The following is a 19,422-nucleotide window of genomic DNA, read 5'->3' as shown; positions in this document are numbered from 1 at the left end:
CCATCCCTCCATCCGTCCATCCCCACATGCCCCATCCCTTCATCCCCACGTGCCCCATCCCTCCATCCCCGCACGCCCCATCCCGCCATCCCCGCACGCCCCGTCCCTCCATCCGTCTATCCCCACACATCCCATCCCTCCATCCCCACAGAACCCGCAAGTCGAAGCCGAGCACGTCTCGGAACCGAACACGGGGAACAAGGTCCAGGAAGCTTCTTTCCCAGACTAGACTCCTCCCTCGTCTGGGCCCGTCCTTCCCCACGCGCCCCATCTCTTCATCCCTCCATCCCCGCGTGCCCCATCCCTCCATCCCCGCGTGCCCCATCCCTCCATCCCCGCACGCCCCATCCCTCCATCCCCGCATGCCCCATCCCTCCATCCCCGCACGCCCCATCCCTCCATCCCCGCACGCCCCATCCCGCCATCCCCACGTGCCCCATCCCGCCATCCCCACGTGCCCCATCCCGCCATCCCCACGTGCCCCATCCCGCCATCCCCACGTGCCCCATCCCGCCATCCGTCCATCCCCACACATCCCATCCCTTCATCCCCACATGCCCCATCCCTCCATCCCCACGTGCCCCATCCCTCCATCCCTTCATCCCCACGTGCCCCATCTCTCCATCCCTCCATCCCTGCACGCCCCATCCCTCCATCCCCGCACGCCCCATCCCTCCATCCCCGCACGCCCCATCCCTCCATCCGTCCATCCCCACACATCCCATCCCTCCATCCCCACAGAACCCGCAAGTCGAAGCCGAGCACGTCTCGGAACCGAACACGGGGAACAAGGTCCAGGAAGCTTCTTTCCCAGACTAGACTCCTCCCTCGTCTGGGCCCGTCCTTCCCCACGCGCCCCATCTCTCCATCCCTCCATCCCCGCACGCCCCATCCCGCCATCCCCACGTGCCCCATCCCTCCATCCCTGCACGCCCCATCCCTCCATCCGTCCATCCCCACACATCCCATCCCTTCATCCCCACATGCCCCATCCCTCCATCCCTTCATCCCCACGTGCCCCATCCCGCCATCCCCGCGTGCCCCATCCCGCCATCCCCGCGTGCCCCATCCCGCCATCCCCGCACGCCCCATCCCTCCATCCGTCCATCCCCACACATCCCATCCCTCCATCCCCACGTGCCCCATCCCTCCATCCCCACGTGCCCCATCCCTCCATCCGTCTATCCCCACACATCCCATCCCTCCATCCCCGCGTGCCCCGTCCCTCCATCCCCGCGTGCCCCGTCCCTCCATCCCCGCACGCCCCATCCCTCCATCCCCACAGAACCCGCAAGTCGAAGCCGAGCACGTCTCGGAACCGAACACGGGGAACAAGGTCCAGGAAGCTTCTTTCCCAGACTAGACTCCTCCCTCGTCTGGGCCCGTCCTTCCCCACGCGCCCCATCTCTCCATCCCTCCATCCCCGCACGCCCCATCCCGCCATCCCCACGTGCCCCATCCCTCCATCCCTGCACGCCCCATCCCTCCATCCGTCCATCCCCACACATCCCATCCCTTCATCCCCGCGTGCCCCGTCCCTCCATCCCCGCGTGCCCCATCCCTCCATCCCCACGTGCCCCATCCCTCCATCCGTCTATCCCCACACATCCCATCCCTCCATCCCCGCGTGCCCCGTCCCTCCATCCCCGCGTGCCCCGTCCCTCCATCCCCGCACGCCCCATCCCTCCATCCCCACAGAACCCGCAAGTCGAAGCTGAGCACGTCTCGGAACCGAACACGGGGAACAAGGTCCAGGAAGCTTCTTTCCCAGACTAGACTCCTCCCTCGTCTGGGCCCGTCCTTCCCCACGCGCCCCATCTCTCCATCCCTCCATCCCCGCACGCCCCATCCCGCCATCCCCACGTGCCCCATCCCTCCATCCCCGCACGCCCCATCCCGCCATCCCCGCACGCCCCATCCCTCCATCCCCGCACGCCCCATCCCTCCATCCGTCCATCCCCACACATCCCATCCCTTCATCCCCACATGCCCCATCCCTCCATCCCCACGTGCCCCATCCCTCCATCCCTTCATCCCCACGTGCCCCATCTCTCCATCCCTCCATCCCCGCGTGCCCCATCCCTCCATCCCTGCACGCCCCATCCCTCCATCCCCGCACGCCCCATCCCTCCATCCGTCCATCCCCACACATCCCATCCCTCCATCCCCACAGAACCCGCAAGTCGAAGCCGAGCACGTCTCGGAACCGAACACGGGGAACAAGGTCCAGGAAGCTTCTTTCCCAGACTAGACTCCTCCCTCGTCTGGGCCCGTCCTTCCCCACGCGCCCCATCTCTCCATCCCTCCATCCCCGCACGCCCCATCCCGCCATCCCCACGTGCCCCATCCCTCCATCCCTGCACGCCCCATCCCTCCATCCGTCCATCCCCACACATCCCATCCCTTCATCCCCACATGCCCCATCCCTCCATCCCTTCATCCCCACGTGCCCCATCCCGCCATCCCCGCGTGCCCCATCCCGCCATCCCCGCGTGCCCCATCCCGCCAGCCGTCCATCCCCACACATCCCATCCCTTCATCCTCACATGCCCCATCCCTCCATCCCCGCGTGCCCCATCCCTCCATCCCCACGTGCCCCATCCCTCCATCCCCACATGCCCCATCCCTCCATCCATCCACCCCCACATGCCCCATCCCTCCATCCCCACACGCCCCATCCATCCACTCATATGACCCAACCGTCCCCTTGTGTCCTCTCCCTCCCTTCCACACACTAACTGAACACACAAACCCTGACCCTTTCCCAGCCCTTACCCCCTGCCTAGATCCTGTCGCCCCCAGACCTGTGGGACGCCCACTGGTGCCGTCTTTTTTGCCTCCCATGTACCAATTAACCATGGAAGGTCCCTGGTGTGTGGTGTGGGGGGAAGCTTGGCACAGTGACCCCAGTCTTTCGGGGGAGGGTCTAGCACAGCCCCATGGGAAGGTGCCCCCACTTCCTGCCCCCCCCAGAATGGGGGGTCCCTCACCAAAGCCCTGCTCAGGGCATCTGGTCTTCAACCCCTATCGGTTCTGAACAGGACTCCTGGGTTCTCTCCCCGCTCTGGGAGGGCAGTGGGGGCTGGTGCTTAGAGTGGGGGGGGGGGCTGGGAGTCAGGACTCCTGGGTTCTCTCCCAGCCCTGGGAGGGGAGTGGGGGCTGGTGGTTAGAGTGTGGAGGGGGAGGGCTGGGAGCCAGGACTCCTGGGTTCTCTCCCAGCCCTGGGAGGGGAGTGGGGGCTGCTGGGTCAGAGCAGGGTTCTGTGCCCAACCCATGGGGCCTGACCTCCCCCGTCTCCCCAGCGCCCGGCCGGACCCGCGTGCCATGCTGATGGGAGAGAGCTGGAGGAAAACCACGGAGGAGATCGGCGCTGTCTATGACATCAAGGAGAAACTTGGGGCGTGAGTCACCCAACAAGGGTGGGGGGCAAAACCTAGGGAGGGGGCAGGTTAGAGGCGGGGGGCTGGGAGCCAGGACTCCTGGGCTGGTGGCTCTGGGGGGACACCTGCTCTCCAGCGTCTCCATGCCTCGGTTTCCCCTTCTCTGCATCGCTGGGTTGGGGGGGAGCCGCCCCACCTGCAGACTGACCCCCTGTCGGTCTGTCCCACAGCGGGGCCTTCTCGGAGGTGTTCCTGGCCCAGGAGCGGGGCTCCCAGCGGCTGGTGGCCCTGAAATGCATCCCCAAGAAGGCGCTGCGGGGCAAGGAGCTGGCTGTGGAGAATGAAATCGCCGTACTCAGGAAGTAAGGGGGGGGGTCGGGGGGTCAGTGTGGGGTGGGCATGGACGGAGGGGGATGGGGGGCAGTGATCAGAAGGGGACGTCGGGGGCGTTGGGGGCGGCCAGCATCAGGGGGAGCTGTGGGGGGATGGGGAGCTGTGGGGGGCAGTGGGGTGCAGATGGGGAGCTGTGGGGGGTGTGGATGGGGGAGGGGTGTGGGGACGGGGAGCTGTGGGGGTGTGGATGGGGGGTGTGGGGATGGGGAGCTGTGGGGGCAGTGGGGTGCGGATGGGGAGTTGTGGGGGGTGTGGATGGGGGAGGGGTGTGGTGACGGGGAGCTGTGGGGGTGTGGATGGGGGGTGTGGGGATGGGGGAGCAGTGGGGTGAGGATGGGGAGCTGTAGGGGGTGTGGATAGGGGAGGGGTGTGGGGATGGGGGAGCTGTGGGGGGCAGTGGGGTGAGGATGGGGAGCTGTGGGGGGTGTGGATAGGGGAGGGGTGTGGGGATGGGGAGCTGTGGGGGTGTGGATGGGGGGTGTGGGGATGGGGGGCAGTGATCAGAAGGGGACGTTGGGGGCGTTGAGGACGGCCAGCATCAGGGGGAGCTGTGGGGGGATGGGGAGCTGTGGGGGGCAGTGGGGTGCAGATGGGGAGCTGTGGGGGGTGTGGATGGGGGAGGGGTGTGGGGATGGGGAGCTGTGGGGGTGTGGATGGGGGAGGGGTGTGGGGATGGGGGAGCTGTGGGGGGCAGTGGGGTGAGGATGGGGAGCTGTGGGGGCAGTGGGGTGCGGATGGGGAGTTGTGGGGGGTGTGGATGGGGGGTGTGGGGATGGGGGAGCAGTGGGGTGAGGATGGGGAGCTGTGGGGGGTGTGGATAGGGGAGGGGTGTGGGGATGGGGGAGCTGTGGGGGGCAGTGGGGTGAGGATGGGGAGCTGTGGGGGGTGTGGATAGGGGAGGGGTGTGGGGATGGGGGAGCTGTGGGGGTGTGGATGGGGGGTGTGGGGATGGGGGAGCTGTGGGGGGCAGTGGGGTGCGGATGGGGAGCTGTGGGGGGTGTGGATAGGGGAGGGGTGTGGGGATGGGGAGCTGTGGGGGTGTGGATGGGGGGTGTGGGGATGGGGAGCTGTGGGGGCAGTGGGGTGCGGATGGGGAGTTGTGGGGGTGTGGATGGGGGAGGGGTGTGTGGATGGGGAGCTGTGGGGGGCAGTGGGGTGCGGATGGGGAGCTGTGGGGGTGTGGATGGGGGGTGTGGGGATGGGGGAGCTGTGGGGGGCAGTGGGGTGCGGATGGGGAGTTGTGGGGGGTGTGGATGGGGGAGGGGATAGGGAGCTGTGGGGGGGCGGGTTTGAGGGGCTCAGGGGCGCTTTCGGGCGGCCCGAGCCCCCCCCCACCTGTCTCTGCTCCCCCTTGCAGGATCCAGCACGAGAACATCGTGGCTCTGGAGAACATCTACGAAACCCCCACGCACCTGTACCTGGCCATGCAGCTGTGAGCCCGGACGCCTGGGTTCTGCTGGCTCTGGGAGGGGAGTGGGGTCTGGTGGTTGGGGCGGGGTGTGAGCGCCAGGCGGGGCTGGGAGCCCGGACTCCTGGGTTCTCGCCCGGGCTCTGGGAGGGGAGGTGGCTGGGAACCCGGACTCCTGGGTCCTCCCCCCGGCTCACGGGGCGTCTCCGGCAGGGTGACGGGGGGGGAGCTGTTCGACCGGATCGTCGAGAGGGGGCACTACACGGAGCGGGACGCCAGCCGCCTCGTCCGGCAGGTGCTGGGGGCCCTGAGCTACCTGCATCGGCTGGGGGATAGTGCACCGGGACCTCAAGGTGAGGGGCGGGGCCTGGGGGCGTGGTCTCAGAGGGGCCATGGGGCGGGGCCTGGGGGGAGGGGCGCGGTCTCGGAGGGGCCTGGGGTGGGGCCACAGGAAGGGGGCGTGGTCTCCGTGGGGTCCCGGGTGGAGGCGGAGTCACAGCAGGGGGCAGCGTGGCAGAGGGGGGTGGGGGGATCTGAGAGGGGCAGGGATGGGGGGCTGCACTCTGGGGGTGGGGTCGTGGGGGGCTGCAGGGAGGGGTTAGGTGGGGGGCCTGCAGCCATGGGGGTCTCTGCCCCGATGCCCCCCAGTTTAACCCCCCCCCGTGCCCCCCCAGCCCGAGAACCTGCTCTACGCCAGCCCCTTCGAGGACGCCAAGATCATGATCACGGATTTTGGGCTCTCCAAGCTGGAGTCGGACGGGGTGATGGCCACGGCCTGCGGGACCCCCCGGCTACGTGGGTGAGGGAGGCGGAGCCCGGGGACAGTTTGGGGGGGCCAGGGGCAGGTGGGGGGCAGGGGAAGTTCGGGGGGGCCAGGGGCAGGCAGGGGAAGTTCGGGGGGGTCGGAGGCAGGCGGGGGGGCAGGGGCAGTTTGGGGGGTGGGGGGGCCCAGGGGCAGTGACTCCCATCTCTCGCCCTCCAGCCCCTGAGCTCCTGGAGCAGAAGCCCTACGGGAAAGCTGTGGATTCGTGGGCCCTGGGCGTCATCTCCTACATCCTGTAAGTCCCACCCGGGGGGCGGCGCGGGAGAGAACCCAGGCGTCCGGGGGACACCCACTGCCGGGGGTTCCCACAGCACACCCCGCCCCATAGAATGGGACCCAGGAGTCCGGGGTCGGGAATGGGACCCAGGCGTCCGGGGGGACACCACTGCCGGGGGTTCCCACAGCACACTCCGCCCCATAGAATGGGACCCAGGAGTCCGGGGTCGGGAATGGGACCCAGGCGTCCGGGGGTGCTGCTACCAGGGGCTCCCACAGCACACCCGGGCTTGGCAAACAGGACCCAGGCGTCCGGGACGGTGTTTCTGGAGAGGGGAGGAGACCCGGGCATCCGGGAGGACGGTGGGGGGTGCTGGCCCCCGGGGGAGGGGTGACCCGCCTCTCACCCTCCTGTGCCCCCCCCCCAGGCTGTGCGGTTACCCCCCCTTCTACGACGACAACGACTCCGAACTCTTCGCCCAGATCCTCAAAGGAGCGTTCGAGTTCGACTCCCCCTATTGGGACGACATCTCGGACTCAGGTGAGACCCGCGGGGTGGCCCCAAAATCTGGGCGGGGCCCCTGGGGGGCAGGCAGGGGAACCGGGGGGGGCTAGGACAGCAGGGAGACGGATGGGGGTCCCCCATCTGGGAGTGGGGGTCCCTACCTGGGAGGGGACACGGGGGGGCCCCGATGGCAGGGGGGCTTTGGGAGTCCCCAGCTCACAGGGACCCCCCTTCCCTCCCCCAGCCAAGGATTTCATCCAGCAGCTGCTGCAGCGGGATCCCGAGAAGCGCTACACGTGTGAACAGGCCCTGCAGCACCCATGGTGAGCTCCCCCCCACCGTGGGACGGGAGGGGGTGGGGGTCCCCAGCGAGAGCCCCCTGACCTTTCACCTCTGACCCCCCCCAGGATCTCGGGGGACACGGCGCTGGACAAAGACATCCACGGCTCCGTCAGTGAACAGATCCAGAAAAACTTTGCCAGGACTAAGTGGAAGGTGAGCTCCGGACGCCTGGGTCCCATCCCCCCACCCCGGACGCCTCGGTCCTGTCCGCAGAGGGTGGGTCCCCCTTGGGACTAGCTGTCCCGGACGCCTGGGTCCCGTCCCCAGAGGGTGGGTGAGCTGCGGGGCTCCCCTGGGGGCTAGCCGTCCCGGACGCCTGGGTCCTGTCCCCAGAGGGTGGGTGAGCTATGGGGGTCCCCTAGGAGGTCGCCGTCCCGGACGCCTGGGTCCCGTCCCCAGAGAGTGGGTGAGCTGGGGGGCTCCCCTGGGGGCTAGCCGTCCCGGACACCTGGGTCCTGCCCCAGAGGGTGGGTGAGCTGCGGGACTCCCCTGGGGGCTAGCCGTCCCGGGGGGGGGTCTCACGCAGGATATTCTCTGTGCCCCCCCAGCGAGCTATCAACGCCACGTCCCTTCCTGCGCCACATCACCAAGATGGGGCAGGGCCCCGAGGCCGACGGGGCGGAGGAGGGGGCTCCAGCGGGGACACGCGGGGACTGGTGACCCCAGAGGGTGAGGATGGGGGAGTCTGTGCATGTGGAGGGGGGGTGAGGATTGGCTCCACCCCTCTAGCCACGCCCCTGTATGCACCCAGGCCACGCCCCCAGCACAGACCCCACCCAGGCACCTAGCCACACCCACCTGGCCGCGCCCCTGAACAGCCACGCCCCCAGCAGCGCTCTCCCTGGCCCCGCCCACAATACAACCCCCACACGTGGCCACGCCCCATCACACCGTCCCACCCACCCAGCCACGCCCCCCTGGTTTAGCCTGGCCCCCTCCCTTACAGGGGCTGCCCACCAGAGAGGTGGGGACCCGGCCTGGCCCCCTGCAGTGACCCCCACCAGCCCCCCCATCCCACAGGGGTCCCCCCGGGCCTTGCCCCTCCCAGCGCTCATGGTCTCCCCCCTTTTCTCCCTGCAGGTGCTGGCGTCTGCATGAGCCACCCAACTGCATGAAGGACCAAACCCCAGCCCCAGCCCCCCCAGCCGCCCCCTCTGAGGCTGGGGACAGCCTGGGACCACAGCCCCGCCCCCCACTAGGCCACAGTCCCCCCACCCGCCTTTCCCAACTCGCCCCTGGCCACAGGCCCCCCGCCTGCCCCAGAGACAGCTGAGGCATGGATGGGGAGGGGCTAAAAGGAGAAAGAGCCCCCCCCACCCCCGGCACCACAGACTGCAATAAGACATGGGTCCAGCCCTCCCCCCATAAGTAGCAGCAGGGGGCTGCAGGTCGGGAGTGAGGGGCACCGGCAGAGGTGGGGGGGGCCCAGGGCTGGGCTGCAGGTCGGGAGTGAGGGGCCCCGGCAGAGGTGGGGGGGGCAGGGCTGGGCTTGCGGGGGCTGCAGGTCAGGAGTGAGGGGCACCGGTAGAGGTGGGGGGGCAGGGCTGGCTTGCGGGGGCTGCAGGTCGGGAGTGAGGGGCACTGGCAGAAGTGGGGGGAGGGGCAGGGGGGCACTTTCGCATCCATGATCTGTCAATAATAAAACCTGTCAACCTAGCGGGGGAGTGTCATGGAGTTTTGTGCCCATCTACCCTGGTATCCTGCCTCGCACCCAGCTCACACCCATGAGGCAAGTGGTTAGAACAGGGGGGCGTTGGGAGCCAGGACTCCTGGGTTCTCTGCCCAACTCTGGGAGGGGAGTGCGGAGGGGGGAAGGGGATTTTGGGCCGGGGGGTTGGAGCCGGGCAGCATTGGGGGCCACGAAGAGCAGGAAGCCAGGGGCGGGGCGTCACCCGACTGTAACCACAGGCTGGCAGGGCTGGATGTGTGGGGGGCAGGCACTGTGGGGGGGGGGAAGTTTGCGGGAAGAGCTCGGAAGAGCCGGGGCAGTGTGGGGTCCATGGGGGGCTGGGGTATCTGGAACCGCCCGTCAGCCGTGAAGACCCATGCAAAGTGGGGCTGGGGTGGGGGGTGTCTATCCCAGTGTCCCACCTGAATGGAGGCAGGTGGCCGGGTGGGAGGGGGTCCCTCCTGGCTGGGAGTCGGGGGGGTCCCTGTCCTGAGCGAAGGCCCCGGCCCCTCGTGATGTTCGCGGTGTCTGGCGGTGGGGGGGCCCCGGGTGGGGGGCCTGGTCTGGGCTACCATAATGCTGCTAGTAATGCCCACAGCATAACGAGGCCTGATCTTGGGCTACCGTCCAGTTATGGGTTGCGCCCCTGCTGGACGCCCCCCCCCCCCCCAGGGGTCACCTCTCAGCTGGACGGTCGGGGTGCTGCCGAAAAACCACTACCAATGGGCACGGCCGAATGGGGCCCAGATCTGGGGTGGGGGGGTCCTGTCCCCGGCCTCCCTGCCGCCTTATTACCCCTTCCTCTCTCGCTGCAGGGGGGAGGGGAGGGACCCAGGCGTCCGGGGGAGGGGAGGGACCCAGGCGTCCAGGCAGGGGCAGTCCGTAGATAGGGAGGGAGCCAGGAGGGGATCCAGACGTCTGGGCAGGGCCCAGCTGGGGGGACCCGGGTGTCCAAGCACTGGTGGGGGGAGGAGGAACAGGGAGAGGAAGAAAGAGGAACCCAGGCATCCGGGTGGGGAGGCAGCAGGAAAGAAAAGGGGGGGTGTTCAGTGAGTCTGGGGACGGAGGGGGACACAGGGACTGCCCGGCTAATCCCCTTCCCTCCACCAGCAGTGACCCTGGCGAGGGAAGTGGAAAAGCCGGATCCCTCGGAGCAGCCGCCCCCTGCTTTGGTGAGGGACCTTGTCACTGGCTGCCTGACCATCTACGCACATGGTGCCCCCGCGGCCCCTCGTCCACGCGCTTGTCGGCCCCTCAGCCGATGGGGGAGGCCCAATTTCCCGTTACGAAAAACCCGGGGGGCTCCTCCCCAACAAACTCCGCTCATCCCGCTGGCTGACAGTTCTGGGCTTTGCGAGTTTCCCCCAGTTGCCCGGTCCTGGAGTCAGGCCACCGGCCCGGGATCGCCGGGGTCACCTCGGGAGCCCTTTGGAGCGATTGTGGGGTCACATTCGCTCCCCCTCCCGTCAGCGGGACAGAAGTGGATTTAAAGGGCAGGTTACAAACCCCGGTTGTTAGTTCTGCAACTTCACCTCTGAGTCCTTCCCAACTCTTGGGTGGATCCCCCCGGTCCCGGGGACTTACCGCCGTTTAGTTTATCCATTTGTTCTCGTGACACCTCAGTCTGGGGCAGTTCCTCAGACCTGTCGCCAAACGAGACCGGCTCAGGTCTGGGAATCTCCCGCCCGTCAGCCGTGAAGACCCATGCAAAGAATTCACTGAGTTTCTCCGCAAAGGCCTTGTCGTCCTTGACTGCTCCCTCAGCACAGCCAGCGCCCAGGGGCCCCACGGGTTGGTTAGCAGCTTCCTGCTTCGGCGGGACAGAGCCTGTTTTGCTGGGAGTGTCCGGGTCCCCGGCTCGCTGCTCTCACGTTCCTTCGGCCTCCCCACGGTATTTTCACGCTTCACTCGCCAGAGGTCGGGCTCCTCCCGCCTCCCCGCGAGGATTTCTCGGGTTCAAGACGCGTCTCCCCCTCACCACTTCTCTGCCTTGGTTCTTTAGCCAGGGCGGCTGGTTTCTGGTTCTCGTCCCGGGGCGTCAGAGGAAGTGAATTGAGCCCCCGGGACTCTCTCGTTCTAAGCCCCCCCCAGTAGCTCTCACACCTGGGGGTGACGACCGGGAGAGGGCTGGCCCCAGGGTCGGGTCTGGGCAGCCCGACTGGAGATGTAACGCGGCCCCCCGCGGACCGGATCGAACCCGGGGGGATGGCGCCCGGCGACGCAACCGCGAGGGGGGCCAGTTAGTACCAGAGCCGCCCCCACGCCCCCATCACCAGGGCAGGGGGCTCCTGCCCCTCGGGGCGGATGGGACCGGGGATCGGGCAGGGGGCTCCTGCAGCACACCAGCTCCTGGCTCCCCCCTGTTCACACAACGCCCCCGGCCCCGGGCGTGTCCGTCGTCTTCACCCCCAGGCTGGGACACTCCTGTTACCCCGGCTCGCGTCTCCCCGGTCCTGCCCCGGGCGCGGACCCAGCCGGGCACATCCTCACGCCGCCGGGTTCCCAGCCCGCTCAGTGTGGGCTCCGGAGCGGGACGCGGCTGGGACGACTCCCCGGCATCCCCCCACGGCGCGGCAAGGCACGGGGCTGTCCCCCCCCCGGAGACGCGGCGGGGGCTGGCGTCTGCTGCCCCCGGGACAGGGCCGGAGCATCGCGAAGCCCAGCCCGAGTCTCCCCGCAGGGCCCCGGGGGCGTCCCGTGCCCGTACCTAGGCACTGTCCCCCCGAGGCGGCTCCGGGTGGGGGCCACAGACACCCCGGGGGGGCAGCTGGCGCCGGGAACGGAGCCCAGAGGCGTGGGGCTGGGCTGGGCGTGGGGCCAGGCTGAAACCAGCTGGCCCCGTATCCCCCGCGCTCCCGGCTCGGGGGGCTCCCCTGGGCGGCCTGGCCACGGGCTCGGGGAGCGTCCCAGCCCGGCGGTTGGCGTTCGGCAAAGGGGCCAGCCCCCCCCCGCGAGCATCGAGGCCGAATCGGGACCCAAACGGTTACACGTGTCCAACCCCCCCCGCTCCTCCTCTGGGTCCTGGAACTCGGGGAGAGAAATTGGGGGCCCCCCAGCTTCCCCCCCCGACCATCTCCTGGGCCCCCGAAAGCAAACCAGGCCTGAGAGGACCCGACGCCTGGGCCCGGAATAAACCCGGTTGGGACGTGACCAGCCAGCTGCACAGACGTCTCCTCTCGGACGCTGGCCGGGGGGGGGCCAAGGGACAGAACCGGGGCAGCCCGAGCCCCACCCCCACCACGCCGGGCGCCAGGGGATGGAGAAGCTGCCCGCCCCAACCCCAAATTTCCCCAAGCTGGCCCCGACCCGTCCCCCAGAGCCCTCCCACCCCCAACCTCCCCCAGGGCAGGAGAGAGCCCAGGGCAGGGGCTGCGGGTCGGGAGTGGGGGGGCACCGGCAGGGCTGGGGGGGGGCAGGGCCGGGCTGGCGGGGGGCTGCGGGTCGGAGTGGGGGGCACCGGCAGGGCTGGGAGGGCTGTGGGGGAGGCAGGGCCGGGCTGGCGGGGGGGCTGCGGGTCGGGAGTGGGGGGCACCGGCAGGGCTGGGGGGGGGCAGGGCCGGGCTGGCGGGGGGCTGGCGGGTCGGGAGTGGGGGGCACCGGCAGGGCTGGGGGGCGCAGGGCCGGGCTGGCGGGGGGCTGCGGGTCGGGAGTGGGGGGTCACCGGCAGGGCTGGGGGGGGCAGGGCCGGGCTGGCGGGGGGCTGCGGGTTGGAGTGGGGGGCACCGGCAGGGCTGGGAGGGAAATGGGGGATCCCAGGGCCGGGCTGGCAGGGGCTGCGGGTCGGAGTGGGGGTCACCGGCAGGGCTGGGGCGGGGCAGGGCCGGGCTGGCGGGGGGCTGCAGGTCGGAGTGGGGGGCACCGGCAGAGCCGGGAGGGAAATGGGGGATCCCAGGGCCGGGCTGGCGGGGGGGCTGTGAGTCGGGAGTGGGGGTCACCGGCAGGGCTGGGGGGGGGCAGGGCCGGGCTGGCGGGGGGCTGCGGGTCGGAGTGCGGGGCACCGGCAGGGCCGGGCTGCCGGGGGGGCTGCGGGTCGGGAGTGGGGGGCACCGGCAGGGCTGGGGGGGGGCAGGGCCGGGCTGGCGGGGGGCTGCGGGTCGGAGTGGGGGGCACCGGCAGGGCTGGGAGGGAATGGGGGATCCCAGGGCCGGGCTGGCAGGGGCTGCGGGTCGGGAGTGGGGGGCACCGGCAGGGCCGGGCTGGCGGGGGGCTGCGGGTCGGAGTGAGGGGCACCGGCAGGGCCGGGAGGGAAATGGGGGATCCCAGGGCCGGGCTGGCAGGGGCTGCGGGTCCCCCCCCAAAGTGACGAGCCAGCCCCTCCCCATGCGCTGGGGGGCACATTCGGAAAATCAAAGACCGGCCCCTTTAATCGGCAGCAGCCGGATTCATCCACAGCAGACGGGGTCCCAGGAAATCGGGGGCGGGATAAAAAAATAAATTAATTTTAAAACAACCCAAGTCCAGCCCTGTTAGAAATCCCCCCAGCTGTGAAAAAATAGACTCTGCAAATCAAACGGAGGGGGGGGAACCCAGGCATCCGGGTTCCCCGCCTCCCCCCCATCAGCAAAGGAGACTATGTACATGGAAAGGAAACGCGGCCCCCCCCTCCCCAGCAGTGGGCGATTCGCTCCGGGGTCCCCCGTGGAATGTGGAACGAACCCACCCCCCAGCCGGCGCCCCCCCAGGGTCCGAGCCCCTCACCCCGGCCTCGGGTCCCCAGTCAGTTCCGGGGTGGGGGGCGCCGGCTGGCTCTGGCCCGGTCCCGTCGCCGATCCGGGCCCCCCCGGGCTGGGTCCAAGGGCCGCGGCTCCGGTCCGGGTCCCGTTGTGGGCCCCCCTGCCCGGCTCCGGGGCGGGGCCGGCCCCCCTGGCTCCGGCAGGCGGGGGGGCAGGGGGCCCCCCAGCAGGCCGCGGGGCAAGACCCGGAGCAGCAGGCGATGCAGGGGCCGCGTGTAGCTGTTCTCGGTGCCCACGCACTGGTACCCGGCCCCCGTCCGACGGGCGTCACCGGGCCCAGCAGGACCCCCTGGGGCGTCTGCAGGAGAACCCGCTCCCGGGGCAGCTGGGGGGCAGAGAGAGACACGGGGGACGGGGTCAGACGGGGCTGGGACTGGGGGTCACCGCGCAGCGGGGGGGTCACTCACCGGGCGCCGGGTGCCACCCTCCGGCTGAAGGAGCCACCGGACCTGGGCGCGGGGGGAGGGGGGGCCGGCACTCCAGGAAGACGCTGCCCCCCTCCACCCCGAACTGCACCTGCTCTGACAGCTCCTGGTCGGCTGGGGGGGAGACACACGTCAGGGGGGAGAGCAACAGAGACACCCCCCCGAGCCAGGGATTGAACCCAGGCGTCCTGGCTCCCAGCCCCCCCACTCTAATCAACAGACCCCCACTCCTCTCCCAGGGCTGGGGATTGAACCCAGGAGTCCTGGCTCCCAGCCCCCCCACTCTAATCACCAGACCCCCACTCCTCTCCCAGGGCTGGGAATTGAACCCAGGAGTCCTGGCTCCCAGCCCCCCCCACTCCTAATCACCAGACCCCCACTCCTCTCCCAGGGCTGGGGATTGAACCCAGGCGTCCTGGCTCCCAGCCCCCCCACTCTAATCACCAGACCCCCACTCCTCCCCCAGGGCTGGGGATTGAACCCAGGCGTCCTGGCTCCCAGCCCCCCCCCCACCCGGGGTTCGAACCCAGGCGTCCTGGCTGCCCCCATCCCCCCCGAGGGGCACTCACCCTGGGCGTTGAAGCCCCGGCACTGGCGAAGGGGGTCTCCGTGTTTGATGTCCTGGCGCCGGACACGCCTGGTGGGGGGCGGGGGGGGGATACAGCGTCAGTTCCTGCCACCTCCCCCCCGGCTGTCCCTGCCGCCCCGCCCCCCTCTGCCCCCCCCCCGCGGTAAGTGGTGCCGGAGCGTGGCTTTGGCAAGTCCCCTCCCTGGGGGCGCGGGGACCCCGGCGTCCGGGGCGCTCCCCCTGGCGGGGGGCGGGGGCGGTGGGGCTCCCCCGGGGCGCGGGACCCCGGCGTCCGGGCACCCACCTGCCGGGGGGCGGGGCTTGTAGCGGGTGCAGCGGTGCCCGTCCCAAGCGCAGTGGGGGTCCCGGGCCAGGCAGCAGTCGGCGCAGGCCGGGCCGTAGGCCCCACAGCGATGGAGGCTCAGCTGGGCCAGCCCCACGTCCGAGGAGACATACAGCTGGTGCTGCGGACAGACACGCACCTGAGGAACGGACGCACGGACAGACCCCCACACGACCCACAGACCCCTGCCAGCCCCCCGGCACTAACCACCAGCCCCCACTGCCCTCGCAGAGCCGGGGAGAGAACCCAGGCGTCCTGGCTCCCAGCCCCCCCTGCTCTAACCACTAGCCCTCACTCCCCTCGCAGAGCCGGAGAGAGAACCCAGGCTTCCTGGCTCCCCAGCCCCCCCTGCTCTAACCACTAGCCCTCACTGCCCTCGCAGAGCCGGGGAGAGAACCCAGGCGTCCTGGCTCCCAGCCCCCCTGCACTAACCACCAGCCCCCACTCCCCTCCCAGAGCCGGGGAGAGAACCCAGGAGTCCTGGCTCCCAGCCCCCCCGGCACTAACCACCAGCCCACACTCCCCTCGCAGAGCCGGGGAGAGAACCCAGGCGTCCGGGCTCCCAGCCCCCCTGCTCTAACCACCAGCCCCCCTCCCCTCGCAGAGCCGGGGAGAGAACCCAGGAGTCCTGGCTCCCAGTCCCCCTGCTCTAACCACCAGCCCACACTCCCCTCGCAGAGCCGGGGAGAGAACCCAGGCGTCCTGGCTCCCAGCCCCTTCTGCCTGCCTGGGAGCCCGTCTGTAGCCTCAGCCCCGCCCCCGACCTACCCGCTTTGAGGAAATCCAGAGCGTCTTCACTGGGACTGGGACCTGTGGGGAGACAGGCGGGGTGGTGAGAAGTGGGGCAGGAAGAGGCGGAGCCTAGGAAGGAGGTGGGGCCTGGCTAAGGGGGGCGGAGCCAGAGAAGGAGGCGGGGCCTGGTGACTGTGAAGAGCCCAAGAGGAGGCAGGGCCTACAGGGAGGGGGAGGAGCCATAGAAGGCAGGGCCTGGTGGGAAGGGGCGGGGCTAGGATGCAAGGGTGCAGCAAAAGGGGCGGGGCCCAGAGGGAAGGGAGGGGAAGGGGCGGGGCCTGGGCAGCAGGGGCGGGGCTTCTCACCTTGAACACCTCCACCTCCTCGAGCGTCAGCTCCTCCAGGACGCCTGGGTCCTTCGGCAGCACCACCACTTTCTGCACCGTGCCCCGGTCTGGGGGGAGGGGAGAGAGCACCTGAGATGGGGAACCCCCGCCCCCCGCCCGGGGACCCAGGCGTCCGGGCTCCCAACCCCCACCCCCCCGGGGCGGGGATGGGACCCCGGCGTCCTGCGTACCCGTGCCGAGGAAGAGCACCTCGTAGCGGCCGTCGGCCGCCTGCGCCAGGTCGACGGCCAGCGTGGTGAAGCCGTAGGGGAGGCCGGCGCGGACCAGCAGGGGGCGGCGTGGCACCGGGTACACGGGGTCGTACATCAGCGGGTGCGAACGCACGAACGTCACCAGCTCGTCCGGGAACTCGCGCGTGGAGCCCAGCCCCGGGGTGAAGGCCCCCGCCCGGGCACTGCGGGGACAGAGCGGGAGAGAACCCAGGCGTCCGGGCTCCCTGCCCCCCCCCGCTCTAACCACCAGAGCCCACTCCCCTCCCAGAGCCGGGGGGAGAACCCAGGCGTCCGGGCTCCCTGCCCCCCCTGCTCTAACCACCAGAGCCCACTCCCCTCCCAGAGCCGGGGGGAGAACCCAGGCGTCCGGGCTCCCTGCCCGACCCCCTCTCTAATCACGAGAGCCCACTCCCCTCCCAGAGCCAGGGGGAGAACCCAGGCGTCCGGGCTCCCTGCCCCCCCTGCTCTAACCACCAGAGCCCACTCCCCTCCAGAGCCGGGGGAGAACCCAGGCGTCCGGGCTCCCTGCCCCCCCTGCTCTAACCACCAGAGCCCACTCCCCTCCCAGAGCCGGGGGGAGAACCCAGGCGTCCAGGCTCCCTGCCCGACCCCCTCTCTAATCACGAGAGCCCACTCCCCTCCCAGAGCCGGGGGAGAACCCAGGCGTCCGGGCTCCCTGCCCCCCCTGCTCTAACCACCAGAGCCCACTCCCCTCCCAGAGCCGGGGGGAGAACCCAGGCGTCCGGGCTCCCTGCCCCCCCTGCTCTAACCACCAGAGCCCACTCCCCTCCCAGAGCCGGGGGGAGAACCCAGGCGTCCGGGCTCCCTGCCCCCCCTGCTCTAACCACCAGAGCCCACTCCCCTCCCAGAGCCGGGGGAGAACCCAGGCGTCCGGGCTCCCTGCCCGACCCCCTCTCTAATCACGAGAGCCCACTCCCCTCCCAGAGCCGGGGGGAGAACCCAGGCGTCCGGGCTCCCTGCCCCCCCTGCTCTAACCACCAGAGCCCACTCCCCTCCCAGAGCCGGGGGGAGAACCCAGGCGTCCGGGCTCCCTGCCCGACCCCCTCTCTAATCACGAGAGCCCACTCCCCTCCCAGAGCCAGGGGGAGAACCCAGGCGTCCGGGCTCCCTGCCCGACCCCCTCTCTAATCACGAGAGCCCACTCCCCTCCCAGAGCCAGGGGGAGAACCCAGGCGTCCGGGCTCCCAGCCCCCCCCCCCCCCTGCTCTAACCACCAGAGCCCACTCCCCTCCCAGAGCCGGGGAGCGAACCCAGGCGTCCGGCCTCCCAGCCCCGCCACTCACGGCTCCGGGGCGGGGGTAGGGCACGCGGCCCGTGTAGGGCACCCACTCGTAGCTGTGCCCCTCTTTGTGGGCGAAGGGGCCGTTGAACGCACTGCGGATGGCACTCAGGGGGTACATGCAGACGGCCGAGCCCCGGAACACCGACCTGGGGGACACAGGGGGGTTACAGACCGCCCAGCCCCCCCGGGGTCACCCTGCCCCCTCCGAGAACCCACCCCCAAGTGCCCAGCACCCCCAAGTGCCCAGCACCCCCTGCCCCTGTTACTCCCCCCAAACCCCGCCCCAGCCCCCCAACTCACCCCAGGGTGGAGAACAGCCCGTACACCCGGGGGTTCTTCTCGTCCTGAGTCGGCAGCAGGAACACATCTCCTGGAAATGGGGGGGCGGGAGGGGGGAGATGAATCAGATAGAACCCAGGCGTCCGGGCTCCCTGCCCCTCCCCCGCTGCTGTAATCCACTCCCTGCCCACAGCTGGGGAGAGAACCCAGGGATCCAGGCCCCCGCCCCCCTGTCTGTGACCTTCCACAGCTGCATTCACCCCCCCGGCCCCTGTGACCGTCTACACCGCCACGGTCCCCGCTCTGACGGCTGCCTGGCGAGGGGTCGCCCGAAAGCTCGTAACCCGCTGAACATCAGTGTCCCCGGGAATCGCACGTAGCAACCTGGGCCGTGGGGTGAGACCGCGGCTGGGACCTGCCCCAGAGCCGGAGGGCGGACCCCCGCCCGGCAGAGCCGGGAAAACGTCCCTGTCACGCCGGGGCCGGGCCCTGACTCTCCCGCGGCTCGGACGCGTCCTGGCCGGCACGAGGACTTCGCGGGCGTCCAGCGACGGCTCAGACTGAGCCCCGAGTTAGGACCCGGCCCCCCTGCCCCCCCCGGCTCACGCAGCTCGTCGAAGAAGGTCTCCACCCCGTCCTCGCCCACCACGGAGCAAACCAGCCGGGCCTTCAGGAACGTCGTCCACTTGCCGACCAGGGCCCGCTGCCCACCGTCATCGTTCTGGGGGAGAAACGGGGGCAAGGACCGGCTCGCCTGGCGCGCGGGGGCACGGAGACCCCCCGCCCCCCAGCGCCCCCGGCCCCCCGGCGCCACGCTCACCAGACAGACCCGGCCGACCCGGGCCAGCACGCCGGGCCCCACGGCGCCCTCCAGGGCCTTCTCGCGGAAGAAGAAATACAGCTTGTCGTCGCCGCGCTCACTGCTGTCCGGCACCACGTGGGCCCGGAGGAACACGGGGTCTGCGGGGGGCAGAGCCCGGGTGAGTGCGAGGCCCGCGGCTGCCACCAGGGGGCGCTGCTCACCTGGAGCATCCTCCTGCCCCGCAGCCCCCCCTTAACCTCCCGCAGCCCCCCCGCCCGGCCGGCGCCCCTCACTCCCGCCCCGCAGCCCCCCCTTAACCTCCCGCAGCCCCCCCCCGCCCGGCCGGCACCCCCTCACTCCCGCCCCGCAGCCCCCCTTAACCTCCCGCAGCCCCCCCGCCCGGCCGGCACCCCTCACTCCCGGCCCACAGCCCCCCCCCGCCCGGCGCCCCCCCGCCGGCCCGGCGCCCCTCACTCCCGCCCCGCAGCCCCCCCCCGCCCGGCGCCCCCTCACTCCCGCCCCGCAGCCCCCCTTAACCTCCCGCAGCACCCCCCCGCCCGGCGCCCCTCACTCCCGCCCCGCAGCCCCCCTTAACCTCCCGCAGCCCCCCCGCCCGGCCGGCGCCCCCTCACTCCCGGCCCGCAGCCCCCCTTAACCTCCCGCAGCCCCCCCGCCCGGCCGGCACCCCTCACTCCCGGCCCACAGCCCCCCCCCGTCCGGCGCCCCCCGCCCGGCCGGCGCCCCTCACTCCCGCCCCGCAGCCCCCCCCCACCCGGCGCCCCTCACTCCCGCCCCGCAGCCCCCCTTAACCTCCCGCAGCACCCCCCCGCCCGGCGCCCCTCACTCCCGCCCCGCAGCCCCCCTTACTCTGAGATAGCGCGT

General features: G+C 70.8%; 2 protein-coding genes across 2 annotated transcripts in view; one reads left to right on the top strand and one right to left on the bottom strand.

Moving 5' to 3' along the window:
- PNCK (pregnancy up-regulated nonubiquitous CaM kinase) overlaps positions 1–8,219 on the top strand; it is a 29,026-nt gene extending 20,807 nt beyond the window's left edge. The window contains 14 exon segments of the mRNA XM_078850331.1: positions 3,303–3,401; positions 3,611–3,742; positions 5,131–5,205; positions 5,395–5,509; positions 5,511–5,534; positions 5,856–5,966; positions 5,968–5,980; positions 6,164–6,239; positions 6,649–6,761; positions 6,970–7,048; positions 7,133–7,220; positions 7,616–7,636; positions 7,638–7,736; positions 8,149–8,219. Coding sequence (XP_078706457.1) covers positions 3,325–3,401; positions 3,611–3,742; positions 5,131–5,205; positions 5,395–5,509; positions 5,511–5,534; positions 5,856–5,966; positions 5,968–5,980; positions 6,164–6,239; positions 6,649–6,761; positions 6,970–7,048; positions 7,133–7,220; positions 7,616–7,636; positions 7,638–7,727 — 1,014 coding nt within the window. The 5' untranslated portion in view covers positions 3,303–3,324 and the 3' untranslated portion in view covers positions 7,728–7,736; positions 8,149–8,219.
- Positions 8,220–13,077: 4,858 nt separating this feature from the next.
- LOC140902082 (semaphorin-3F) overlaps positions 13,078–19,422 on the bottom strand; it is a 14,935-nt gene continuing 8,590 nt past the window's right edge. The window contains 17 exon segments of the mRNA XM_078850334.1: positions 13,078–13,516; positions 13,518–13,562; positions 13,564–13,626; positions 13,628–13,729; positions 13,732–13,794; positions 13,877–13,939; positions 13,941–14,008; positions 14,464–14,531; positions 14,763–14,926; positions 15,574–15,615; positions 15,903–15,991; positions 16,115–16,328; positions 16,330–16,338; positions 17,461–17,605; positions 17,760–17,829; positions 18,345–18,459; positions 18,559–18,698. Coding sequence (XP_078706460.1) covers positions 13,454–13,516; positions 13,518–13,562; positions 13,564–13,626; positions 13,628–13,729; positions 13,732–13,794; positions 13,877–13,939; positions 13,941–14,008; positions 14,464–14,531; positions 14,763–14,926; positions 15,574–15,615; positions 15,903–15,991; positions 16,115–16,328; positions 16,330–16,338; positions 17,461–17,605; positions 17,760–17,829; positions 18,345–18,459; positions 18,559–18,698 — 1,523 coding nt within the window. The 3' untranslated portion in view covers positions 13,078–13,453.

Source organism: Lepidochelys kempii, chromosome 23, assembly GCF_965140285.1.
Source record: "Lepidochelys kempii isolate rLepKem1 chromosome 23, rLepKem1.hap1, whole genome shotgun sequence".
NCBI lineage: Eukaryota > Metazoa > Chordata > Testudines > Cheloniidae > Lepidochelys > Lepidochelys kempii.
Note: the sequence above shows the minus strand (reverse complement) of the source record. Positions and strands in the feature narration are given on the sequence as shown.